General features: G+C 49.4%; 2 protein-coding genes and 1 long non-coding RNA gene across 3 annotated transcripts; 1 reads left to right on the forward strand and 2 right to left on the reverse strand.

Annotated features, from left to right (window-relative positions):
• The first annotated feature begins 2,192 nt into the window (after positions 1-2,192).
• On the forward strand, positions 2,193-23,318 carry CPSF4L (cleavage and polyadenylation specific factor 4 like). Its single transcript, XM_070560108.1, has 7 exons — positions 2,193-2,427; positions 2,997-3,047; positions 4,767-4,919; positions 7,713-7,808; positions 8,822-8,915; positions 10,544-10,695; positions 17,510-23,318. The coding sequence occupies exons 1-6, from the start codon at positions 2,325-2,327 to the stop codon at positions 10,641-10,643; spliced, it is 597 nt and encodes a 198-aa protein (XP_070416209.1). The 5' UTR covers positions 2,193-2,324; the 3' UTR covers positions 10,644-10,695; positions 17,510-23,318.
• Positions 13,852-17,628, reverse strand: LOC139073843 (uncharacterized). The gene is made up of 3 exons (XR_011522924.1): positions 17,593-17,628; positions 16,948-17,052; positions 13,852-13,992 (listed from the first exon to the last, which is right to left on the reverse strand). It is a non-coding gene; the product is annotated as an uncharacterized lncRNA (long non-coding RNA).
• On the reverse strand, positions 22,651-27,043 carry MTNAP1 (mitochondrial nucleoid associated protein 1). Its single transcript, XM_008514585.2, has 3 exons — positions 26,906-27,043; positions 26,300-26,410; positions 22,651-24,355 (listed from the first exon to the last, which is right to left on the reverse strand). The coding sequence occupies exon 3, from the start codon at positions 24,326-24,328 to the stop codon at positions 22,787-22,789; it is 1,542 nt and encodes a 513-aa protein (XP_008512807.2). The 5' UTR covers positions 24,329-24,355; positions 26,300-26,410; positions 26,906-27,043; the 3' UTR covers positions 22,651-22,786.
• Between the last annotated feature and the right edge of the window lie 78 nt (positions 27,044-27,121).

The raw sequence follows: 27,121 nt of genomic DNA on the forward strand, positions 1-27,121 counted from the left end.
TGCCGGAGCCTCCTTCATGCTCAGCCCTCAGCCCTCAGCCCTGACCTCTTTCAGGCCCCCAGAGCACTGGGAGGCACCTCTGCCTATATCCCCAGTGCTCTAGTTATTATTATTATTATTTTTTAAGATTTTATTTTTTTCCTTTTTCTCCCCAAAGCCCCCAGTACATAGTTGTATATTCTCCGTTGTGGGTCCTTCTAGTTGTGGCATGTGGGATGCTGCCTCAGCGTGGTTTGACGAGTAGTGCCATGTCCGCGCCCAGGATTCGAACCAACGAAACACTGGGCCGCCTGCAGTGGAGCGCGCGAACCTAACCACTCGGCCACGGGGCCAGCCCCTCTAGTTATTATTTTTGATCAGCCCCTAAGTGGCCTCCTGCCCCGTCTTTCCCCCACAATCCATTCTCCAGGGTGCTGTGTGTTGCTCTCCTGGCCCTTCCGGGGCTCTCCACTGGCTTCATGACAAAAACCAAGCCCTTAGAGGACACTCCCGGCTCAGGTCCTGCTTACTTCTCACTCTTGTCACTCAGCTCTCCCCTTCTCTAACACCATGCTTCTGCCAAGCCAAACCCTTGACTGTCCCCTCCACCTGCCATGCTGCTTCATGGCTCTGTGCTTTCAGACTGCTGGCCCCTCTTCTGGAACATTCTCCCTGTATCATCACCAGACTCTCCTTTGAGAGCCCTCCCTGCTTCCCCCTACCATTATCACCCTGTTGTATAACCGTGTTGTTGAACGTCTGTCTCTCCCATTTGACCTCGCCATCCCTGAGGGCAGGAACACAGTCCTTTGTTCCAGGGCCCGAGTCCCCAGTACAGAGATGCTCTGTGGATATTTACGGGAGGAAATCATCAGAGACCTAGGTTTAAATTCCATCATTAACAACTTCCCAACTGTGTGCCCTTGGCCTCTCTGAGCCTCGATTTCCTCATCTGCCTTCTCTGCCAGGCTGGAATGTGCCTTAAATGAGCCTGTGTTGACAGACGAACGTGTTCTGGGGACCACTAATCAATGCATGTGAATAGGGCCAAGAGAAGCAAGGGCGTCTACCCAAGAGACCCCTTCACCCCGCCTCGCACAGCCCCCAGCTTACCCCTCTGCCTTCCTAAGAATGTCCCTGGAGAGAGGCCCAAGCTTCTGGAAACTCTTGAATCCCTTCCTTGCCCCTCCCAGCCTGGCCTGGGCTCCAGGTGTCTATCTCTCCAGCTATTTTCTTTTCTGATCCGGAGTTCAAAAGAACAACAAATCTGGGAGCGACAGGCGGGGGAAACAAAGCTAGCAGGCTCGCTCTTGTTGGCTGGGCTGCGGGCCTGCGGGGCGCTGCCGCCTCTCGCTGCTCATCTGGGAAGGATGGCGTTTGGGTTTCGCCGGCATCAACTCCAGGGCGACTCAGCTCCAGTTGGAAGGAAGGCCACTTCGGGGCCAGAGCAGGGGGATGGGCAAAGCTGCTCTAGTTAGAGCCCTAAAACGCTCCTTTGAAAGTACTTTCAGATGTCCCCAGCCCTGGGGGCAGGGCAGGGGTGGTGTAATCATAATAAAACAATATTTGCATAGAGATTTCGTTTACAAAGCACTTTCTCAGGGGTGGGAGGCGCTGGGTGGCCCGTGGAATCCTGGCTGGGAGGCCACGGCCCCTGGCTGGTCCCGCCCCCAGCCCAGCTTGTGTGCGCGGTACACAAAGCGCTATTCATCCAGCGATTTCCGATTCCTCTGGATTTCATGCCTTTTCCCCTCTCTCCCATGAAGAGCTCACTCAGGGCTTGTCACTCAGTCCAGAAAAGGGGTGTCAGGAGTCCCAGAGGGAGGGGTTGGCTGGGACTCGATTGGGGGGATGGGGGCAGGCAGGTCTGCACCCTGCCCCCGTCCCCGCCCCCACGCCCTCTTGCCCGGAGCTTCTGCGAATCAGAACAGGGGCCATGCGGTTGGTCTGTGCCCTGCGCCTCACAGCTAACCTGTGGCTGTGTCTTCATGGTGAAAGTATGAGCACAGGTCTGGGAACGTCTGTGCATATGCTCTGTGTGTCTGGGAACACGCAGAGATAAGCAGTGTGTGGGTCTTTGCTAATCCGTCCCCAGCAGCGGGCACTGGGAGTGGGACTTACCACAGAGTGTGGGGGTGTGCGGCCCTGAGGCGTGTGCACCTGCACCTAGTGGAGGGGTGAGACAACTGTGCCTAGAGAGGAGCCTGGCAGCCACCTGGCCACCGGCATCTGGGGGTGAAGCGGTCTGCAGCAGACCCTGGCCCCTTAAGGAACTCTCACGAGCTATATAGGGTCCACCTGGAGGGGCTTGCGCAGCTTTTAGCAGCCCCAGCAGGAGATGGAAGATGCAAGAGGTCATTGCAGGGCTGGGGCGGTTCACCTTCACCTTCGAGAAGGATGTAGAGATGCAAAAGGGCACCGGACTCCTGCCTTTCCAGGGCATGGACAGTGAGTGAGGACAGCTGTCCCTCTCAGGGACCCCACGCCATCCCTCCCCCGCTCCCCCAGCCTTCTCTGCAGGCCTGTCTGCTCAGTTGCCCGAGGGGGTGGCCCCTTCTCCCGGCTGCTCACCAGGGAGCCTGGGCAGGGGACTTGGGCCCACTGTCGGGGATTCCCAGCTTTGCCCCTCTCTTCTCAGGGCCTCAGGCCTCCCCTCTTACATCCTCTCCAGGACTCCAGGAAAATGGGGCTAGCTTCTGTGCAGCCCATTTCCCAGACTGGGAAAGCACAGACACATAGATGGTGAACTGAGAGAAGCCAGGAAAGACCACACTGGCCTCCTGGGCTCCTAGACTGGCCTTGGGCCCCTCCCTGGCCTCTGTTTCAGAGTTAGGGGGCTTAGGTGTTGAGATCTGGAGCCTGGCTCTGGAGACCAGCATCCAAAGGGCCAGGACTTGGGGGCCCCAGCCCCAAGCCTTGGGGAGCTTCAGGGGGGCACTTGCTTATGGGGGTGAAGGCCCTCCAGCAGCTGCAGCCTCGGGGAAAGCTACCTTCTATCTCCCTTCTTCCCCTTCCAGAGTCGAGCTCAGCCGTATGCAATTTCTTCGCTAAAGGGCTCTGTGAGAAAGGTGGGTCAGCAGGTGGGCTGAGGTGGGGAGGGAGCAGGGCTGTCTAGGTCACACTGGGTTTAGCTTGGCCTGGAATCGGCTGTAGCCTTTGCACCTGGGGAGGGGAAGTTGGGATGGGGCAGAATTTTAGTGTTATAAGTAGGCAAGGGCATGCGGGTGGGTCCATCCGGAAGGCGTCCCCTGACTTGGCAGCATTGATTAGGGTGGTCGGGGCTGCCGGAAGGAGCATTCCTTCTTGCCACCCTGTTGGGGGTGGGAGCTTCGCGGCTTTCAGCCTATGTGTTCCCAGAAGACTCCAGACTTCTTCATTTTCTCCTATTTTCCTCCCAGCCAGGAAAGTGCCATCCTCCCCCCACGCTTGTCCTCTGACTCAGTGTGGGACGTGGTCAGCTGTTCTGTCCACTCCTTATGTCCTAAGGTAGCTCTAGCCACAGTCCCTAAAATGTTGCCAACAAACATCCTCTATTTCTCCCCTGCCCCGACTTGGATCGGGCAATACCCCCTTCCAAGCCCCTCTGCTCATATGTAGCTACTCTTGGGGAGGCCTCACCCAAATACAGGGGTTCAACTTTTCTTTTGGCTCATGAACCGCTCACAGGCTTTTCCTGTAGGACTACGCAGGTGCCCAAAAAGGCTTGCCTGCAATTTGGGGGTTCCCAGTCCTCCTATAGATCCACGTTCAGAAGCCCTGCTAGTAGGAATGAGTTTAGGACCAGCTTTTGGGATCTAAGTGATTCTGTTCTTGGGAAGGTGGGAGGCCAGGCGGGGCCTAGGCATGGAGGACCCGGAGCCGTTTTTGCTGTGTGCCTCGTCTGTCTTTGGGACAGCCCTGGGCGATGGGGTGAGAAGGGAAAGGAGCCCAGTGACCACTGGAGGCTTTGTGCAGCCTGGACTGTGACGCCTGCTGGGGTCCTGTCTCCTCCGCTCGGCCCGTTCAGTCCCGAGAGCAGTGGCTCACAGTGACACCTTTTGCAAAGAAATAAAACTCTTCTTGTGGAAGGTCAGACTCGAGCAAGTCAATGGCCAGGGGTGAGGGGAGGGCTATTTAAAAAGAACACCTTCCCAGCCCCCCTCAAATTCTATCAGAGAGTTGGCCGAGCATGAGGACGGTCCTGCTTAGAAACTCAGGGCCTGGGGTGTCCTTCCTGCTGATGGCAACACCGTGTCAATGAAGACGATAAAGAGGTCAATATAACATTTCCATTTCCTTCTAAATTGTTACGAAGTGGGCTCTGATGTCACCATGCTGGGCTTCTGGAATAAGGAAGCATAATGTTTGTGTTTTTAAGACATGAATTCAACAGGCCCTTAATGAGCAGCTACTGTGTGCCAGGGACTGTGGTGGGTGGGGGTCCAGGGCTGGAAACCACCCTCGCTGTCTGGGGGAGCTCCACGGTAAGCCTGGAGAGGGCGTGTCAGGCACTGTGGGAGCTCTCCCAACAGCCAGGGGCTGCCTGGGGTTTGAGAAGGACAAGGGCAGGCCAGGCAGAGAGGAAAGTTGGGCAGACATGTGGCAGTAGGAACAGCCGTCTGTTAAGACGATAGCATGTCCATGTCCTCCGTGCTGCCGCTGGCCCCCAGTTCCGGCTTCTACCAGGGTCTAGGTAAAGGGAGGGCATTGGGGCTGAGACCCAGCACCCCAGCTCCTTCCAGGGGTGAGCTGGGCCCAGGCTGTGGATGAGTTGGGGGCCTCCCAGCTGGGTGCTCTGGTGTCCCCAGGGAAGCTCTGCCCGTTCCGGCATGACCGAGGGGATAAGATGGTGGTGTGTAAGCACTGGCTCCGGGGGCTGTGCAAGAAGGGCGACCAGTGCAAGTTCCTGCACCAGTATGATGCCACCAGGATGCCTGAGTGCTACTTCTTCTCCAAGTTTGGTAACGCCCCTTCCTGGCTCTGGCCTCTCACCCCGGGGGTGGCCGTGGGGGCCATGAGATGGGAAGAAGGTTTGGGAGGGGCACCCAGAGGAGGGCTTGCAGGTCCCAGGGGGCAGACCAGGCCTGTCTGAGCCTCGGATGCCAGCTTCTCCAACCCCCTAGGAAAAGTGGAACTGTCCTCTGATGCCTGTTTCCCCGCCCCACCAGGCTCAGGCACACACCGCCCACCCCCAAGGGAAGGAGAGGGTGGGGCTGGAATCAAAGCCTGAATTGTTGCCCTCCCCAGTCCTGGCTAGTCATGCTCCCAGACTGACTGTCCGAAATGTCTCTGAGGGCCATCTGTCAGTCCTGGGACTGGGGGGTCGGGGTCCAGGCCAGCGTTTCCCAAATAGCAGGCCTTTGGGAGCCGTTTTCACGATGCTTCCCATCCCCACAGAGCACCCGGACCACTCACCTGTCCCACCGTCTACTCTTTCAACCATCTTTCTATTTTAGAAGAAAACTTTACATTGCTTCCACAAATGGAAAGCTCTAGCATCACTTATTGGCAATAAAAGGTAACGGTAAACATACACTCATGAGGTGCAGAGCATAGCCTCTAAAATTATCTTGTGTGGTCAGGTCTGGACCAGAATCTTCCCTCCCTCTGGCCTCAAGTCCTTCTTTTGTCATCCAAGGGGCTACATGGAGGGAAGCCCCACCTGTGCCCACCTCATTTCAGAATGGACTCTGTGAATGTGTTTCAGATCTCATCCTTCTCAATAAAATTTTACAGCTCAGTGCTTTTCAGAGCTGGAAGGAGCCTAAGGATTATCCAGTCCAGTGGTTTTCAAACTGTGTTCCAAAAAGAGTGACCTGGAGGGAGAGAGCTGGGACAGTCTCCAGGGAAGCCTCTGACTGAGCAGGCTTGGCTAGGAAACTGAGCCAGCTTTGGGGGGGGCGAGCTGCAAGCAGCTGCTCCTCATTAGTGTGATGGGGGGTGGTTGTGGGCATGTGGGAAGAAGACTAAGCTCCCCCTAGATCAGCAAGAGCTCCTTCCAGGCCCACATTCTGTTCCCTGCCTGCTCCTCGGGGTGAGGACTGGCCGTGGCAATCCGTGAAGGCTGCCCACATGTGTTCCTTGAAAGAAAGGGCAAAGTTTTTCTAGAACCCGGCTCCCCTTGGTCATCACCTAAACCTCTTTCATTTTAAAGTGCCACTTACTTATTCCTTCAATAAACCTTGGTTGGTTTTCTTTTGGGGACTGGGGACCGTGCTGGGCATGGAACTAGGAAGAGGACCAGGTCCCCTTCTGCCCTCAAGTAGCTCCCATTGTGAGGGGCAGACGTTTCCATGAATGATTGTAATACATGTGACCTAGGTTTTTGCTCTTGGAGTAAATGAATGGACATCTCTAATATAATATCAAAGTAATTATTGCTCTTATTGGAAGTAAATTGTTTTATTTTAAAAAGTCTTGTTGGGAAGAGGTGGGAGTGGGAAGGGCAGTTGAAGGGGCCTGGAAGCCCAGGGTCTCTGGCCCTGTTCCTGGATGTGCTCATCAAAAAGGTACACTGGGTGGCTCTGGAAGGCAGACTGGAGGGTGAGGTGCGGGTGCCACCTGCTGGCCGTGAGACAAAGGCAGCGACATGCATCCAGGGCAGAAAGCAACACGTTGCGGAGATGACTTCCCATCGTCTCCACCCATCAAACGTTCACCAGTCCTGGGGGGATGTCACTGCCATTCCTTAGACGGTTCAGGCCCAGAGTGAGCTCTCTACCTAGTGCTGCACTCTGACCGTGAGCAAGTAAACCCCTCATCCGTGTGAGGAAGCCGGTGAAAGCAGATGTGACCTCTCCTCTCTGAGCACTGGGGTCCTCGTTTGTGAAATGAGAGGGTTGGGAAAGAACGGCGGCTTACGACTCCTAGGCATCAGTGGTACTCGTCTTCACTTTGCCGAAGCCCAGTGCATAAAACAGTTCTTTGGAGCAGTTTTAAACCCGCGGAGTAGACACCATGGAGCTCCTTTAGGCTCTGAAAAGCACTAAGTTATAGACTTTCAAGGATGATGAGATTGGAAACACTCACAATTCTCTACTGGAACGAGGTGAAAAGTAGTCCGAGTCTTCCCACATGGGTCCTTCAGAGCCACTGGGTCCTGAAGAAAAATCTGAGAGCTCTTAAGCCGACCCCTGTGTCATCGATGCAAACAGGCCCACTCCTTCTAGGAGACAGGGGTCTTGTCTCATCTCTAGACAAACTACAGCACAGGCTTAGTGAAACGGCAGGCGTCCCTCTGTGCAGCGTCTCTCTTGATCCCTGTGCCAACTCTGGAGCAGCACACTGCTCTTCTTGGCATTTCCACTGGAAAGAACCATGCCCGAGGCTCTGGGAGCAGCATGGGCCTCCTTGCAGAGGTGGAGAGGGCTTTATGCACAGCGCAGGGCTGCGTCTGCACGCAGTGTCTTCCGTCTTCCTGGGTCTTTAGCTGCTAGCTCTGGTCTCCCCTGGTTCCCTCCCCCAATGGCCTCTACAAGCCTTCAGCTCCAGTTCCTCCTCTGGATGTCTGGCCCTGCCCCAACTCCCCCAGATATGGATCTTCATGCCCAAGCTCTGCTTAGCAAGTATGACTGGGATCCACCCTTCTTAGACTGCAGGAAAGAGTAGAAATAGCCTGCTGTCTTAAAAAGCTGCTGCGGCCAGAGGAAGGCAAGCGGCTTAGATGCCAAAGGCAAGGTCAATCTTGTTTGGGAAGGGCAGAAGTGACCATAAAGATGAGCTCACTCATGTACAAAGAACCCTGGAATTTTCAGGTGATTGCAACAACAAGGAATGTCCCTTTCTCCACGTGAAGCCAGCTTTCAAGACCCGGGACTGTCCTTGGTACGACCAAGGTTTCTGCAAGGACGGTGAGGCCCTGACAGAAAGGGGGCACTGGGGAATGTGGGTGATCAGGGTGGGGTGCTCCCGTCAGGCAAGGGATGCAGATTCCTGGTGACGCCCTGTGGGGTCTGCCCCCAGGGCTGAAATCCCCACAGAAGGCCTTTCCATAGCTCTCCTGAGGCTCCCCCAGTGGAAAAACCCCCTGTGACACTATGACACACAGCCTCGTGTAGGGCAGGATGGGCTTCCGGGAGCAGGCTGACTTGGGTTCAAATCCCAGGGGCTTCAGAATGTATCAGCTGCACGACCTTGAACGAATGACTATACTGCTTGTTTCCTCACCTCTCAAAAGGGGAAACGCCTCCCTCATAGGGCTGTTGTGCCAGTCGGATGCATGACTCCACCCTGGGCATAGGGTCTGGCCCACAGGGCACACTCAGTTCACAGACATTCTCGTCTCTATTCCTTTTACCTACCGGGGGGTGTCCTGAGTGTCACTTAAGCGTGTCCCACCTACCCGGTTACAGCCTCGCTTAGGAGGAGGGTCCCTAGCAGAGTCCCTGCGTCCTGAGCACACATGCCCTTTCTTTTCCTGTGTCTCCAGGTGTGTTCTTACTGAGTTCTTGGCAGTGCTGGTTTAGGGGGCATCAGAGGAGAGGGGAACTGAAGGAGGATTAGTAAGATGTGGGGGTGGACTTTCTTCAGCTGTACCTTCTAAAGCTTAAATAAAGAAAAGGTGGCAAATTACAGTCCACCTGCATCTAAGTCCTCCAAGACAGTGTGTTAGGGACACTTCTGACCCTCCTATGATAGGACCGGCCAGCTGACACCTGCCCTGACACATTCCGAGGTTCCCTTTCCCATCTCAGCCACGGGGCTAGGAAGTAGGTGCTTTGGGGCAGTCTGGAAAGGACAGGAAGGTTTATACTGCTAAGTGGAGAGCCTGTGACTGTCCACGCCCTGCCTGGTGAGCGCTGTCACATGCCTTTTCCCCCTTGCTAAAGCAGAGCCTCCTGGCCATTTTCTCTTTGCGCAACAGGGCCCCTGTGTAAATACCGCCATGTCCGCAGGACGCTGTGTATTAACTACTTAGCTGGCTTCTGCCCCGAGGGACCCAAGTGCCAATTTGCACAGTAAGTATGATCCCACCAAGTGCTAGGCCCACTCTCAGGCTGCTAAATCTAGATCCTTCCGTACCTTCACTGGCCCAAGGTGAGAAGTGAAGTGTCTGGCAAGCGTCCGCCCACCAAGTTTTCCTAGCCTTGCCCCGCCGCACCCACCCCTCCTTGGTGCTGTCGGCTGCACTGAACTCACCCACGCTGCTAATGTACGTTCATGCTGGGGGTGGGCATGTAGCTCTTCATGAACTGTTCGAGAGATAAGAGCAGAAACATTTAGCACCACCCTCCCGACCCCCGCATCCTCTGCAAATCTCCCTCACTCCCTGGCTAGGATGCGGCTCTTCCCTCTGGGGCTCGGAAACAGGAAATCTGCAGCAGGCTGGTGCCGAGCATGTTAATGAGTTAGAGCCAGGCTGTAATTGTCTCTCTCTCTCTCTGTACTTCCTTCAGTCCCAAGATGAATCTTTTATTCAACCCAAGTTACATGAAGGTGAGTCCAGGCAGGAAGGATAAGGTGTGTCTCCCTCCCTTTGTGCACACTGTTCCCTGGGGAACTCTGACACCTGGCACTGCACCATTCCCAGCCGCCCTCACTCTCGCACGATCTGCTCTGAGTACTGCCCCTGGGAAAGGCACACACCATCTTTTGTGTGTGGCCCCTATGGTGGTTGGTCCTCCCAGACCCCCTCTAACCTCTATAATCTCTGCTTCACGTAGGGCTTCTCAGCCCAGCCCCTGGGGCTCTCCTTCTTAGCTGGATAACACGTGCTGGTTTTTGTTAAAGAACATGGAGCCCAGCTCAGGACTTGTGGTCCGAAGTTGCCGTCCTGAATCAGGGCCATCCTGTTGTGCCTGTCCCTATGGGAACAGATACTATTCCTACCAATACCAAGCCCCGATGAGAGCCTGCATCAGGGGCCCCCAACCTATGGCCTGTGGGCCAAATCTGGCCCGTTGCCTCTTTTTGTACAGCTGGGGAGCTAAGAATGTTTTAAAAGATTGGGGGGGAAAACCCCAAAAGAATATTTTGTGACATGTGAGATGATAATTCAGTGCTCATCAATGGTTTTACTGGAACAGGGCCAAGCTCATCATTTCCATATTGTTTCTAGCTGTTCTCAGGCTTATGATGGCAGAGTTGAGCAGTTGCAGTAGAGACCAGCTGTCTTGCAAAGCCGAAAATGTTTACTGTTGGGTCCTCTACAGAAAAGGGTTGCTGCCTCCTGGTCTGGATGACCGAATGCTAGTCTGGCAGAGGCCAAAGGAGGAGCCCAAACCCTGGGGGCAGCTTCTGAGTTCTTGTTAATTAGTGGTCCTACATCCAGTCAATCAGGACGAGGGAAGCCCGGCACTAAGCTGGGATGGCTATGGTGCGGCAGGAGGGCGACCCCTGCTGGTTCTGAGTGGGACCTTTGATACAAGGAAGCAATCTTCAAGGACTATTGGGAATTCACACACCCATTTCTAACTTTCATCAAAAGGTATGATTTTGGCAATTAAAACTGTAAACAAAGGCATTTCAAAACCTGGTTTCAGCCTGAACACGTGGCCAGAGCTCCTGCCCTCAGGGTAAAGACACCAGGTCTGCACAGAAGGAATGTCTGTGGTCCATGTCTCTTCATGACTTCCTTTATCTGCAGCTCATCAACTGGCCACGGGGCTCAGCACCTTCTGCAGCTGCCTGGGGACCTTGGAGGCCCCCTCTTCCGATGGAACGCCTGTGTCTCCAGCCGCAGATGAGGCCCCAGGAGCGCCTGGGCTCAGGGCGCTAGAGCAGGGCCCGGGCTACAGGGTGAGTCAAAGAGCTGACTGCCTGGTTAGCGCTGTTCAGGAGGGAGGGCTCAGCTGCAGAACGTGTCACTCCTTTTCTGCCACAGCTAAGAAAACCGTGCAGGGTTAAGGAGTGTGAATGTGGGGGGCAGGGGGGGAGACGACACTGGTGGACCAAACTTTACCACTGGAGAGGCTCAACCACCTCATCTGATGTGTCTCTTGCCAGACAGGACTGTTTATTTCTTTAAAAACTAGTAAGTTAAATCTCTTTCATTTCTGATTCTGCTGCCTACCAATTCTGATTTATACACGTCCTTAAGGTGTCGGGGGCAGAGTTTGGCAAGGAAGGGAATGTGCACCTAGGTTGTCTTTTTTTGGGCTATCTTCTGGCTTATCAGTTAGAAAAACATGATGTTTCCTCACATCTTCATGAGATAACCTCTAACTGTCCCGAGCTGTGACTTCTATTCTGAAGAGGTTAGTCTTGTCAGGATGAGGGCAAGGGAGCAGAGGCCCGCCCTTCTCGTACATTTGATCGACTGGCCCGAGCATCCTGTTCTCTGGGGTAGTGATGCTGGGCTAGAAGCTCACGGTCTCTTTCAGGCCTGAAATGCAGCTTCATTTATGAGCAGAATCCGTCACATTCCTCAGAAAGCCAGCTATCTCCTATGGTTCCCTGGACAATTTAGGATATTCGTCTTGGGATTTGAATTTACAAATTCGCAACATTAACTTTTTCTCTTTTACTGTTGAAAAATGGGCCATTATGCCGATCGGTGCAGTAAGACTCAACTTACTGGTAGGAGTTATCCAAAAATAAGGCCTGGTCTGTCTGGGGATCTTGAAGACCTTTTGGAGAAGACACCCAATGGCCATCCTGTGGGCTTCGGTTCCCAGCGTTGCAGGGAGCCCACTGTCAGACTAAGCAGGAGATGAGGTGCAGAAGCAGCCTGCTGCATTTAGGTTTATTTGCTCTTATCTTGTAAGTGAATGAGCTACGAAAAGTACAACAGCATAGGAGGCGGACTGACTGTGGCAGGACAAGTTACCCATAAAACGGGAGCAATGTATGTAAAAACCAGAAGCTCGAGTGTATGGGAAACAGTCAGTATACCTGGCTCAGCCCCGGTGCTGAGTCTGGGGCTGCACGCAGCAGTTCCTGTGCGCATGGCCTCGACTGCTGCTGTAAGCTGGCAACGAAATCCAGTGGTTTCTTTAGGACAGCTGCTTCCCTGCATGGCTTCCTTAAACTCAAGACTATATTCTGTGCATGCCTATGTGAGGAATTATGGGACACGAATGGTACAAACAAGGCTTATCCTGGGGAGGTGAGGAGGTGAGACGCAATGCTTAATGCTACACTATCTATGCCATTGTCTCCGTCAAACACCAATGCAATTTAATCCTCTGGGAGAGGAGCAGGGAGGCAAAGCTGAGGCTCTTGGAGAAATGGAGAAAAGATCAACAATAAAAGCATGCAGTGAGATGGGCCCTACCTTGGGCAGATGGAGACAGCTGCCTGACCTGCCTGGGGATGGAGGTACGGCAGTAAAAGAACACCGGCCCAGGAGAGATTTCGGGGGTCTGAATGCCAGCTCCACTCTGAGATGTATGTGACAAAATGCCACATGGCTATGTACACACATTACTTAAGCTCCGCAAGCCTCAGTTTCCTCATTCTGGAAGATGAGGGGGGGAAACAGCACCTGAGTGGCTGGAAGGATAAACTGAGAGAATGCGCGTAAGGAACTCTGCACAGCACTTGGAACACTGGACACACCAAAATGGTGGCTGGATTTCAGTGTGGCTTGTGGGCCCTCTCTTGCTTGGTTCAAGCTTAGAATCTGAGCCTAGTATGATGCCACAAGAGCTTTCAAAAGAGCTGTTACTATTTAATTCCTACGGTGTGTCAGATTTTTTTTTTTTTTTGGAGGAGGATTAGCCCTGAACTAACATCTGCCACCAATCCTCCTCTTTTTGCTGAGGAAGACTGGCCCTGAGCTAACATCTGTGCCCATCTTCCTCTACTTTATATGTGGGACGCCTGCCACAGCATGGCTTGCCAAGCAGTGCCATGTCTGCGCTGGGATCCAAACTGGCGAAGCCCGGGCTGCTGAAGCAGAACATGCGCACTAACCCCTGCGCCACCAGGCCGGCCCGGGTGTGTCAGATCCTGCTCGAAGTAATAGATGCAAGACTCCTGATCTCACCAAATCCCTGCAAAGTAGGTGTAATCGTCCCCACTTTACAGTCCAGACCACAGAAGCTCCATAAATTAGATAACGTGTTCAACCCAACACCCACCATTCCACCAGTGACGGCCTGGGAGAGGCAAACGACCAGAACAGAGGCACCTTTTTTATTTTCAAAAAATATCTTGGTTATTGCGAGTGGTGGTAGTAATACGGAGAAGGAACATGGAGGGGCAGGTATTGAGAGGAATTAGGATCAACTGTAAATCACAAAAACAGGACTGATAAGAACAGTGGCAGGAGATAGGGTTTCCCAAGTGTAAAACAGCCCATTGATAATACAACGAAATCATTTTATTTTTAATAGCTAGATATTTTAATGTGTATGAGAAAAAATGTACTTTCCCCAGTAAACTAAGTATTTCAGATATTACTCAGGTAGGTGGCACCAGGGCTAGTCCACCCTACAGACCACGGGAGTTACAGCCAGGGCGTCCAGGCCTGCCTGCGAACGTCTCCAACCTTCAGTACCAGAACCCCACGGAGTCTTCTCAAGGACGGCGGCGCCTGGGTATGGCCGGAACTCCTCTGGAGGACGGATGGGGAGGTGGATGTGGACTGCCTATACGGATTCTCAGGCTGAATTTCTAGGCACCTTGCCGGAAGACTTGATGAGGAATTCACGGTGCTGCCCTGGAAGCAAAATCTAAGCACTGCTGCTCACCTAGGAAAGCTCCTGCCAATGCCACGGGGACGCAGAGACGGAGGCGGCTGCTTAAAGTGCGCCAATCACGTTAAGGGCATTCTTGACTTCTTTTGCACTCGGCTTTGTGAAGACAAGAGCAGCTCCTCCTGCCATCTGAAGCCCACGGGCTTCGGCAGATACAGCAGTCTCACCTCTCTACGGTTCCAGTTTTGAGAAGAATCTCCAGTGTTTCTGGATGAAGTCTCCAATCTGCTAGACCATATACACAACTGGGGCTAGCTGTGCAAATGAACTTATCCGTAGTACTGGCATATACGAACAATAAGCATATCCTCACAAGGCAAGCTGACAATCAATCTTGCAAACTGGAACTATGAGGTACATTCCTCGGTCATGCTGAGTTTGTTTCTATCTGAATCTAGGAAAAGAATCAATTAGTTATAACTTACCTTTGGACATTATAAAGATATCTGTAAGGACTTGAGCAAAGGTCTCCGAGTATTTTGTCACCCCAGAAGGCAGCAAGGAGCAGCCAGGGAACCCTGTCCCTCAGTTGCTTTGTGGACATTACCAAATAACTCCAGCATCTGCAGAGACTTCTGATGGCTTCTTGAAAGTCACCTACATCATTTTATCGAAGAATTGATGCTCAGTATCTAACTCAAAGAAATCAGTTAAGACTCTTTTTGCTCTTTCCTACTACATGTGAGTCAGAATTCTTGGTACTGACCAATGTCAACCTAAAAATCCTCTCTGATCAACGTAGGATTCCGCCTTTGTCTTAAACTTGGCAATATGAAGCTCATATCCCTTTAGAACTGACGGATCACTACACTGTTCATTCTTCTCATTAGGGAACTTATTTTCAGAGATATAAAATACTTATTTTGATATAATTAAACAACTTCATCGTCTTATTCTGATTTGATAAGTGACACTAGTTTGTTTACAGTACTGATAAAAATGGTAATGATGAAAATCTTGGAGGGGGCTACAAGCTGCCCCTGGTGCTACCGCTGCACTTACGTGTTATGGGTGCTTCAGGGGCAACACCAGGGCACTGAGAAAGTCTTCACCTACTTAAATGTGTTTCCTAGCCCAAAAATATCTTAAAGCAGCGATCCCATCTTGTTCATTGCTCCAACACATGGAGAACGTGAGCTGCCATATTCCTCTAGGGCAGGAGGTGGCACACTTTTTCTGTACAGGGCCAGACAGTATTTTCAGCTTTGCAGGCCATATGGTTTCTGTGGCAGCCACTCAAACCTGCCACTGTCGTGTGAAAGCAGCCACAGACGACACCGAACCAAATAAACTGGACTTTACTGGAACACAGTAAGACTTTATGGAGGAAAACAGGCAGTGGCTGGATTGGGCCTGCGGGCCTTCGGAGTCTGCTGGGCCCTGCTCGAGGACCGGGGAACTGCGAAAGATGACATCGGTGGGGGGTCAAGGACCCAAAAGAGCCCGACCATTCCCAAGGGGAAGGGCCTGCTGTATGCGGACTTTCTGCCAATTCAAATACTATTCTATACCAGTACATGGAGCCCAGGGTCTAGCATAGATGACCAGTAAAATGCCAAGGTTTAAGAACAATTTTAGGGAGAAAAATTTTAAATTGAGACATTAGTTTTTACTGAGAATTAGGAGACAGTTATTTAAAAATTTTAACGATAAATGTTGTCATCTTCATGTCTCCTTGAGTAACATCAGCCTTTCTGACTAAACAAACCGAAGTTTTTTCAGTAACCTTCAGTCACTTTTGAGAACAAGCCAAAGAAACATCCAGAAGAACCAGATCTGTCTACGTTAAAACAATTTACTTCCTAGATAATTGTTTTAGATTCCAGTAATTTTATTCTTTTCCCTCCCTCTCCCTGCCCCCAAGACAATTTAAATGGTTAAATGTGGGCTGCAGTTGTCTCCACCGTACTCTCCTTGGAGTTCCAAAGCTTTCGTGAGTGGTGTCCAGGCCAACGTTACTTACGCCAGCGCTGCAGCTCTTTGGATAAACAGAGAGAGGTGTAAGGGTCTGGCAGGCCACTTCTCTCGACTGTTTCTACCTCTTGCCTCTACAGTGCCGTCTTTTTGTTTTATAAATTTAGAAATAAAGTCTTAGGCACAACGAGAAGTTTCTGCTTCACTCTCTTCAGTCTCAATGCACAGACGTGAAAAACCACCTCAGGTATCCCTTTCAGGCAGTAAAGCGGTATGGGCAGACCTTTTCCTGTGAAGGAACGCCGGGAGGTTTTAGGTGTTCCCCCCAAAGGCAGGTGGAGAAGGCAAGAGTAGCGGCTGTGCCCACCAGGCAGGAGGCAGTGGTCTGCGGCAGGCCCACTCCTGCGGCTCGACCTGCTTCCTTTTGAGGCACTCGATTAGCCAACAAATCCAGTTAGAGTCCAACCCTGCTGATTTACAAGCCTGTCAATTCTACTGGCCTTTAGCGTTGATAGTTATCTTATTCTTTTACCCCAGAAGTTTTCATCTGAAAGCATCTGGGCTTTTTCTTGGTTAAACTGTGGAAAAATACTGGGCTTTATTTTTTTCTTCTCCCCAAAGCCGCCCCCAGTATACAGTTGTACATTCTAGTTGTGAGTGCCTGTAGTTGTGGCATGTGGGACGCCGCCTCAGCACGGCCTGATGAGCGGTGCCATGTCCACGCCCAAGATCTGAACCAGCAAAACCCTGGGCCACTGAAGTGGAGCGTGTGAACTTAACCACTTGGCCATGGGGCCAGGCCCCTGGGCTTTTAAAGTATTTTCTTATAAATGTCTTTAAAATTTTTTAACTATAAGGATATTATTTTTATAAAACAATACTTAAAAAAATGAGCAGAAATTATCTTTAAAAGAGAAATGAAATTCAGCCACTTTCCTTCTGGTAAGATCTGGTGCAAACTGAAACTCATACCTAAAAGGGTGTTTGTTTTTTAAAAGATAAAAGCAGATTAACCCAGACAGCAATAAGCCCCAGACACACCGATGAGGGACAGCTGTATTCTGTTTCTCCTTCTCTCTTTTGAGGTATAAAGCTGTTTGTTTTCAGTTCTAAAAAGTTCTTAGGGTGGAGTTAAAGAGCCACCAAGGAGAGAGCGTGTCTTCCAGCAGGCAAATAGCTTCAAGGAGAAACACAGACCACCAGATCTCCAGGGACAACATCAAATGGAGCGCAAGAGCAATTATGTAAATCCTAATCCAATCTTATGAAGACCATTGTAACCAAAACCTCTAATAAATAACCCCAGAGCCTCAGGCAAGACCTCATTCACCAGGGCAGTCATACTGCGGGAACAGGAAAAAGGACTTGGGAGAATCCCAAGGTCCCTATAATGGGATGTGACTGTACTTTAGGCTAAAAACACAGAAAGGCTTACTCAGATGCCTGAAACTCCAGCTACAACAAAGGACGAAGCAGCCTGTGAAGAGCATCGTGATGCCGCCAACTCCACTCTTCACGGTGGCGCTGCACCTGATCCAGCCTGTTTAAAAAGAGACACGTCTAACCGTCACAGTGAAATGTACCCAGGGGCCATTATACCTGTGGGTTATTCAAGGTCTCTCAGCTGGGGCAATGGAATTGTGATTCAGAGAGTTGACAAACCGCTATATACATATTTTTTTTAAACAGATGAAAAGGCTAAAATCCACCAGACCTTAATTTTAATAAACTTAAATTAGTTACTCTTGTTTGGGGGAGTTTGGTTAAAATCCTCAGCAGTAAGATGTATACAATTGGTTGACCTGAGGTTTAGTCTTCCTGGCTCTGGGACCACCAATGCGGGACAGGGAGAGATGTAGGGGGAGTATTAAAAAGTGAAAGCTGTGCAATAAATGGCAGCTGCTACTGTGTTAGCTTTGGCGCTTTCCATTATGTCAGACTCTAGAAGGAAAACAGAGTAGGAAGACTACAGACTTGTCCCTTTCTCTTTTCTCTAGCCTTGCTCTAACGGTCATGGCTAAGAAACTCCAAAGGCTTGGAACCAGCAACAGAACCCAGCAGTCAACGACTCCAGCCTCACCTTTCTGTACAGCTCCCAAAAGCCTCATTAGAGAGAAGTTGGAGGTTGTAATCCGGGTCGGGGGTTCCAAACTCCTTACAGCCGTCGAACTTCTTTCCAACAAAGGAACTACGGTTCCAAACAGAAGTCACTGTGATAATTCATCTAAATTCATCCCCTTGCCTAATTCTCAGTGCCCGAGGTTCCCAGGGCCAGGCAACAGGAAAAGCACATTCTAAATGGGCGGATTAATGTCTGTACTGGGCTGCAGAGAACTCTGAGTGCTGAAGTCAAGGCAATCTACTCCAGGTCAAAAAAGGTTCTTCCAAAGGCCGAGGGAGCCCCGGGGATCAGGACCTAGATACCTTTCTGACCTGATGAACAGATTACCCTGATGGTCCACGTGCACACGCTTAATGAAACGAATCGCTCGTATTTTCTATCATCTGCTAAACATTCTAGCAAGAAAGCATGACATTCTACAACGATCGTGTTAACTACTGCTACTTGTCACTGTATCTACAGTCAACATGTCTATTACCCCATCGCGACAACTGACCAGCAAACATTTCTTAGGCTCAATCCAGGAATAACTAACGTAGAACCAGAAAGGAGCGTTTATGCTATTTATTCACATTGTTCCTGCACTTGTGTTTCTGTTTAATGAGAGGCAGGAAATCTCTACTTTGCTGGTTGTCTGGTCTTGGCTTGGTCCATCAGGATAAGGGCTAAATTAAGCAAATACTTATGACAGGTTTAGCAGGTGTGGTAAAGTTGCTGTGAATGTAAAAATACTATCCAAACTATCATCATTATATTAAGTAACAATGAAAGAACCAGGCTGGATTCTAAGAAATTACACAGAAGATAATTCTCTTCAAGGTGAACATCAGTCTCTTAAAAAACAAAGCATGACATAACCCATTCATCTTGGAAAAAATCTAAAGCAAAAGATGGGGAGAACCGATGTCACGAAAACTGCAAGTGGACAACCACTTTCTCTGCAGCGTCAGCAACGGTGTGGCTCTTGGCTCGGCTCTTTCTCCAGCCAGGTGAGCCTATTTCCTTCACTACAGGTTTGGTCAGCTTACGTGAATGACATCAGTTCAGCCCCGAGCTGGGATATACAGGTACCCAAGGCCCAGGAGGGCAGCTCAGAAGCCACACAAGTCCTGTTAGAGTTTTCTCAATGCTTCTGGTCTGATGCCCAGGTGCTCTGGGTTCTGAACGACATCCCTTACGGCCTGGCTGTGGGCCTGGGACTGCCATCACCCGCTGCCATGCCTCTACCGCCTCATCTCCTAGACACTCTCCTTCACCTGCCCGTGTGGACACCCTCACATTTCACGCCCAGTGACAATGCCCCACTCTGAGACAAACACTGAACACCCTCATCCGCCCTCTCTGCCTCTCACACGTCCTATCAGCCGTCTGGCCGTCAGAATCCCAGACGTAGGATCTCACTTACGCCTGACGTCTCTGGCTGCTGATTACTCACATGCTCTTTTCCAGAACACTCCCTTTCATGGACTCCTCTGGCTGATGCAGGACCCAATCCCGGCTTGTCACATCCCTGCTCATGTTCTGATCCTGACTATTCTGAGCCCCTTCCCCACGTAGGCCCCATCTCGAACATCTCACATGGATACCAGACTGATGGAAATCCTGTCTGAAGGCTAGAGAACAGCCTGTAGTTAGCTGTTTCTTGGCCTTTAAAAACCCATCACCCCGTAAGGTTTCCTCATTTTACCTCCTGGTAGCCTCCTCAGCCAGGTTTTGCTTTCTGTGGTAATTTGAATCACGTTAGTTTCAAACGGCCCTTCCTCTCTGCCACCAGGTTTGGGAACATTCCCTGCTGGGTCTGAGGCACCTGCTCCGTCGCCAGCACCTTTAGCAACAGTTCTCAAACTTGGCTGCTCTTCAGAAACACTTAGAAAACGTTTGAAAATACGATTCTTAGACCTTTCTTCAGAATTAACCCAAGGATGATACCTAGGAATCTTTAACCTAAAAAAATGCCCACGTGAAACTGCTGATTGTCCAGACTTGGAACCCTGGACCTCGAGCTCATCAACTTTGAATCCTCAAAGACAAGGCCCTGAATTCCACAAAGGCTCAGCCACGTGCTCCCAGCTGCACGCTCTCCTTTGAACAATGTGAACCATTTTCTATGGCTGAGGACTCGCAGACAATTGTACTTGAGGCTCGAGATTTAAATCTTGAACTTCTAAAACCTATTTTCTCTAAGGCCAGGAAAACTCCTCCTTTTGGTAGTAAGTCCATGAAAATCTTTCTCCCTGAAGCTCAAAAGACAGCTCCTAGTGCTGCTGATTCCATAAGCAGAATTCTCTTAATCCTGATTTGCTGTGACTCAGTGCTGTCCTCAGAGCTATCAGTCTGCCTTGGGATTCCCAGCCTAGGCAACCCAAAATCTATCCATTTCTCCTCAGGCACCAGAGCTTTTGGTTCTACTTTGTTTCATCAAAATGACAAGATAGTCTTTGATGCCTCTCAAGGCCCTGGGTACCTTTCCATCGGGTGGAATCACTTCATGGAAGTTTACTCAGGCTACCCTGATGTATGAGGACTGGCTGCTGTCACAGGTTTCTCTACACAGAAAAGCATATCTGACATCATCTTGAAGTCTGAAAGTCCTACGGAAGGAACAGTGCCTGGAAAAGCCCGGCAAAGACCATCAGGCAACGTTAGATGTCAACCATCAACTGATAACTCGATTTGGGCAAGAGTGGCCCTCAGCTAACACCTGTTGCCAATCTTCCTCATTCTGTTTGAGCTTGATAAGTTGGGTGTAGGTCCATGCCCAGGATCCGAACTTGCAAACCCCAGGCCACCAAAGCAGAGCACGCGAACTTAACCACTATGCCACGGGGCTGGCCCCTATTGTTTTTGAGATTTTAACAGAACTAGAGGCCCTCTGATAGCCACATTATTGTCTGATGTAGAAATCCAAACTAATCACATATTATAGACCGTAACCAATAAAAGAGAACAAAACCGTTTCTAACCACTATTCTCGAGGAACTTATTGAAGGAAAGACGGTATTTTTCTTCCATATTCAATCTCACAAGCCTACTGATTTAACGGCATAAATTACTGTATCCCGTACCTTATTATTACTGTATTCTTGGGATCCATTAAAGTGTGTCACCTAATAACTTAAATCAACCATGACCTCGATCACTGACTGCCCCAAAGAGTAGGCCTGAGGCAGAGCTTAAAGACCACAGATGTATAAGTCAGACGGACATGGATTTGAATCCTGACTGCCACTTACTGCATGAACATGGGCAAGTCACTTAAGATGTGTGAAGTTCAGATTCTTCACCTATAAAAAGGGCAGGACAGTAGCATCACCTCAGAGTTGTTCTGAGGGTTAAATGAAAGGATAACGTGAGTACCTAGTACAGTGACTGAAACCTCATCACTTGATAAACATTAGTTCCCTCCCTAAAATTGAAAGTGGAGGTATCGAGAACACTCCCTGCCACTACAAAAGACAGCACAGAAAATACAGACCTTCTACTTGCTAGAGGGATTTGCTGTGGGCTGTGGGTGTCTGTGCAACTGAAAACACAGAGAACTAGAGAGATCTAACACACACGCATGCTTCTAGTTATGGCGTATTTTCTACAACATGGTTTAGTGGGAAGGATGAGACTAGGTCCCAGGAGACCAGGTTCCACTTGCAACTCTCCCATTTCTTGGCAACACAACCTCGGAAATCACTTATTCTCTCTGGGCCTGTTTCGTCATCTGCAGGACAGAGAGAAGATCACCTGCCCACCTCTCAGCGTGGTGAGGCCAAAATAAGAAAACAGACGGAAGCACTCTGAACGCTACAGAGCAAGACGAAGGCTCATATTAATTGTTTCATATGGAGAAGGGGCTCAACGCTACAACTCTGACCTGGGGACTAGAACTTTGTAAAGACAGCCTAGACGTTAGACCTACTGGTAGAAAAACTGGCAACTACTGAGGCAGCTGAAGAAAATGTACCTTTACCTAGCAATGCTCTTGCCTTAATACATTTTCTTTGAAACCACTGGAGAAGGATAATTAAAACACAAAAGAAAATGCTTTGAGACCAGACAAATTGGAGTTTGGTGAGTGTTTACAAATCTAACAGAGGGAAAAAATACATCCCTTCAGGAAGAGATTATACAAGTTTTTCAGGTACAAACCTGTCATGAGTTGCCATAGGTCTCCTGTCAAAATAAACCTAAAAGAGTCAGTGAACACTACATACACACAAGAGATGGATGCCTCATTAAACTAACGATGCCCCTAGAGAACCTAAAAAAAAGAAGAAAAATTCAAATTTCCTGGGGAGGAAAATGAAGAAAATTTATGTGTCATGGCTAAAGAGATAGTCCAGTAACTAAAGGAGGAAGTCAGCAGAAGAAAGTGAGGGTGCCTCAAACGACCATCGGGAACTTCCTAGCCACCGGTCAACCTCTTCTCGGCAACAGCGAGGAGCATCGACAAGTTTCTGAAGAGACTGATTCACAGTCCGGATCAGTTTCCACGCCCAGTCCCCTCCCCCCGTCCTTCAAACCTAATCTCTCATGTTCTGAGGCTCAATCTCTGCTTCCATTCTTGGGTCCTATTCTCTGTGGACTAATTTTCCCCGGGCGTAGACTGCGAGACCTTCTTTGCCACCCTCTCTGTTCCTGGTCCTCATCTCCTGAACCTCCACCTTCACCTGTCTGCCTTGACTGCCAGGCCTCCTTGGACAGTTTTAATCCCATCCTGCCCCTAAATCCAAAAACAGCGTCTGCTTGTACCCTGGCTACCCAAAATTCCTCAACGTTGCATTTAACCATAAACCTGGAACTATTTCATGTACAACCTGGGCCTGACTGAAATCTGAACACAGTGCTGGTTCTATTTAGGCGGACCACTACGTCTTCACACTTTTCCTGAGTCTGTTCAGCTTGAATACCCACCCAATTTCTACCAGCCGGCCATGCCTCTTCCCAATGTAGAAATTCCACTGTCATCAAAATCACCCGCCAGCCTGTCCTAGTGCAGCCTTCAACTCTTGATGGAGGAGAAGGGAGAGTGATCAACCACTGTTACTGACCCCTGGAGCAAAAAGTAATGTTTTCAGAACAATTCTAACTCCAGTGCACTGGAATGCATACCTAGGCATAATAAGCTAAATGAACAAAAATATTAGTATTCTGAACCTTATTAATTCAAAAGACAGAACTGTTTGGATGGGCTGGATGGCCCTTGGAAATGAACATGTTTACCTTGTGAGAGTCTTTCCCCCTGGGGACTGAGGAGCTGGGGCTTCTGGGCCATTGCATTCCAATACCGAGGCTGCCCCGGGAACACCCCTAGGCCAAGATAACCAGGATAGAGCTCTGGAAACCACTCCAGCCCCAGGGAGCTAGGAAGACTCTTCCTGTCAGCGACGACCGTGATCTGACTGGTGAAGGGGCTTTTAGAAGCGTGATGCTGGGTTGAATGTAAAGACTGCTGGCAACCGGGGTGTAAGGCTTGGGGGCGACGGCCAGGTTCGGGCTGCAGAGGCTGGTCCCCACTCTCCATCAATGCCTTCACATCAGGGACTCGATTATGATGACAGGCTTCTGCTTTCTCTTCTTGAAGAAACTTTAGAGCCAGAGAGGTAAGACTTTGATTACATGACTGTGATACAGAAAGTAAGTCATTGCAAGCTGTCTCCCTTGGCATGAATAAATTTAAATTGGAATCTTCACCTTGAGATTTCTTCTCTGTGGCTGAATCATCAGTACTGAAGTCCGTCTTAGAGTCATCGCTCACGGAAGTCATTTCTGTCACAGATACACTTTTTTCTGCATTTCCTTTGTTCCCACATGCTTCTACTTCGAGCTTAAGTCCTCTTTCCTCATTCTCCCTGACTTGAATTTTACCTAATGGGCTAACTTTAAAACGTAAAACCTGCGATTCTGGGTTCTTTTCCTGAGACTCAGAGTCTCTAACATTACTAGAGACGTCTGCGAAGTGACCCCTGGCCTTGGAATCTCTCTCATTGCTTGACAACGATGTTCTTACTCTTTTAACCCCATACTTGAGATTCATGGGAGAATTATGATAATCATCAGAAGGCATATCTAGTAATTTTGCTAGAAGCTTCTGTCTTGGGGGATCAATTCTGTCCAATCTTAAATTAGCAGAAGTGGTCTGTATGTCATTACGTAAGGGTGAAGAGTATTTTCTACCTTGATTTGCTGAAGAAGGGAACAGTGGGCCTTGAGGTAAAGATGCTTCAGTTTCTGAAGGAGTACTTCTACTTTTCCCTGATTTAGGCAAATCTTTCTCAAGTTCTTTCTCAGGAGTGGTGTTTTCTGATGCAAAAAACTGAGCCTTAGTTTCTCCCTCGAAAGTAATTTTTGGTTCAGTATTTTCTAACATTTTGAGGGAAAGCTGACTTTGATTCTTGATGTCTTTGTCTGTCTTTGCATTACTGGCTGTTTGCAAACCAATAGCTAGTAGTGGAAAGGACTTAACTGTCCGTTCTGGTGCGTCCTTTTTCAACTTAGGATTTCTTCTCTCACTCTCTGTCCCTAATGCCCTCTCTTTAGCTTCTTTGGTTGCCCCTTTCGCTTTTTTAGCACGTGGGAGTGTAGCTGGTGTAGACTGACAAACTTTCTGATCAGCAGGTACAGGTGATCCTATCATCTTACAGTGTGGCAAGTGGGATTTTAATCGCTTAAATGGCCTTTTACAATACGGACACACTTCCATTCTGGGTGGAATATCACTCTTCTATTCCTGAAAAAGATAAACGTGAGATTATTAGGAGCAAACAGTTTGTAGAGTAAATACCAATATTTTATTTGTGTCGTACTTTTTAAATTCATTTGGAAGAATTTAGGTTGAAGGAAATTTTTAAAAATTTGTTTTGATCCATTCTTTTTCTTATGGAGGCAGAAAATAGAAGACACAGTTTGATTTTTAGATAACTATTCCTGGCTCCATTTCTGCTTGGCATTTTAGATTTCTTAGTCTTCTAGGAATCAATCATTACAAAACACAATCAAAGAGGTTTCTCAACATCCCTAAGTAGGAGGTGAGCAAGACCAAAAGAGTTAAGTCTAATGAATTAATTAGCGGAAGGAAAAGATGTCCAAGACACCAGGCAGAATCAAATGTTTTCTATTTAAGATTGTAGCAAATCAAGTGGATATCCCATGAGTATAAAGAAATTGTTAAAAACCCTTAAACATAGGGGCCGGCCCCATGGCAGAGTGGTTAAGTTCGAGTGCTCTGCTTCAGAGGCACAGGGTTTTGGCGGTTTGGATCTTGGGTGCGGACCTAGCACCGCTCATCAAGCCATGCTGAGGTGGCATCTTACATGTCCCAACTAGAAGAACCCACAACTAAAATATACAACTATGAACTGGGGGGCTTTGGGGAGAAGAAGGAAGAATAAATAAATAAGTAAAATCTTAAAACCAACAAAAAACCCTTAAACACATCATTCAAGGGAGGAATGGTGAAGAATAAAAAACTCAGGCCAGGATTCGAAAGTTGTTGATTAGAGTAGTGGTTTCCAAAGTGACATATGGAACATCTGTTCGGATGCAAGGAAAAAACATTAGAACGGCCATTATCTAAGTACCAGAAATGAAGCTCTACTTTTAATACGAGTAACATACATAGTCAAGCGTTACTTAATGACGAGGACACGTTCTGAGAAATGCGTCATTAGGCATTTCTGTCGATGTGCGACCATCATAGAGTGTACTTACACAAACCTAGATGGTATAGCTTACTACACACCTAGGCTACATGGTACTAATCGAGTGGGACCACCACCATACATGCAGTCTGTCATTGACCGGGACATCATTATGTGGTGCATGACTGCAGATATGTACATACACATATATAAAAGTATGTATAATGTACAAATAATATATACATGGAGGGGACATGCTCCCCAATTTTTTACTTATAGTTTGTAGTACAATGAATTATTGGCAAGTTTGTTTAGTTCGACATCTTTTGTGAAATTTATACCACCTAAAAACATTTAAAAAAAATTTATACCATTTCATTTGTACCTCTTTGTTATTTTCTCGACTCAGGAATAAGAACTATTTAATTCCAAAGCCCAGTTGAAAATTATTTCCTTTTTTTTTTTTTCACATTTTTGATTCATTCCATAAAGTTCCAAAGGGCAGGGAACACGTCTAACCTGTACACAGCTGTATTCTCAACACCTAGCCTGAGCCTGGCATGTGATATGGACGAATGAATGCTTTCTCTGGACATGTGTCATTATAAAGTACTGTGACTGCGAATATTTTCTGACCACTAAATAGGTCAAAAGGTGAGACCTTGAAACCACTTACAAAACAGAAACATATAATCCCGACCAATCTATCAAAGCAACCAACTCACCTTATCCTACACGAAGTCAGGCAAAACAAAACTGTTTTCTGCCAACAGGCTTTACAGTAATGATTCTTATTTTGGAGGTACCCCTTTGATAACATAATGAAAGTTATGGCCCGTTTATTTACAAAAATACACACACTCAAGCCAGTCCATGGGCTTATGCGGGTAACTCTAGAAGGGGCTCCAGATCTCTGTTAGACGTGTCTGCCTCTACAGTACTCCATCCTCACAGTTCATCCTCCTAGAAACCGTACTGGAATCTGTACCCTCACATAACAACGTCTTAACATCGATGCCTAACTGCTTTCTTACCCGAGCTTCTCTAGGAGGATGCTAATTCCGCGGTGGTTTCTCCCGGATCTCCACGCTTCACGATCGCCATTCCGAGCTTGGCAAAAGGAAACTCAATTCTAACGTCAGCCTCTGGAAGACACAACCAGAGAAGTAAGTAGACAGCACACGCAGTGAATGAACGTGGCACAGTACTGTCAACTGCAAATAACTGGGTTATCAGCAGGGCGGGTTCCGGAGAGCGGAGAGTTACGGCTTCACGAGCCGCCGGGCACGGGGCCGATCGGTTGTGCGCCCGCCCCCGTCTCCGCCCCCGGCCGCAGCACCTGGGCTGCCCTCCTCCTGGCTCCTGGACTTTTTCTGAGCGCTTCGCGCGTCCTCCAGCGGAGTGGGCGGGGCCCGCCGGGCAGCCCCAGAGTCCGGGCCGCCTTCCCCGCAACCCCAGCCCGAGGCACCGGCGCCGCCGGGACCCCGAAGGGGGCTCCTTCTGCGGCTCCCGGAAGCCCCCCACCTGGCCCACCCCTCGATCGACTGCCCTCTCGCCTCAGGACTGTCGCCCCCAGACCTAAGGCGTGGGCTGTAGGAAACAGCAAGGCCCATCAGACGCCCCCGGAGCGGCGACCTCACCTCGCAAGACAGAGGACTCCAGGAAGCCCCCGCGCCAAGCCCCCCAGCGCAGCCCACGCGCAGCTTCCCAACTCCCAGCGCCGGGACCCGCGGCAGGCCGTCTGCACAACTGCCTGATGCTTCTCGGCCATTTTTTAAAAAACTGTTACCTCACAGGGGTTTCACTCAAATACTCGTATCATATTATTATGTCTTAATTTAATTTAATTTAAAGCT

This window comes from Equus przewalskii, chromosome 10 (assembly GCF_037783145.1).
Source record: "Equus przewalskii isolate Varuska chromosome 10, EquPr2, whole genome shotgun sequence".
Taxonomy (NCBI): Eukaryota; Metazoa; Chordata; class Mammalia; order Perissodactyla; family Equidae; genus Equus; species Equus przewalskii.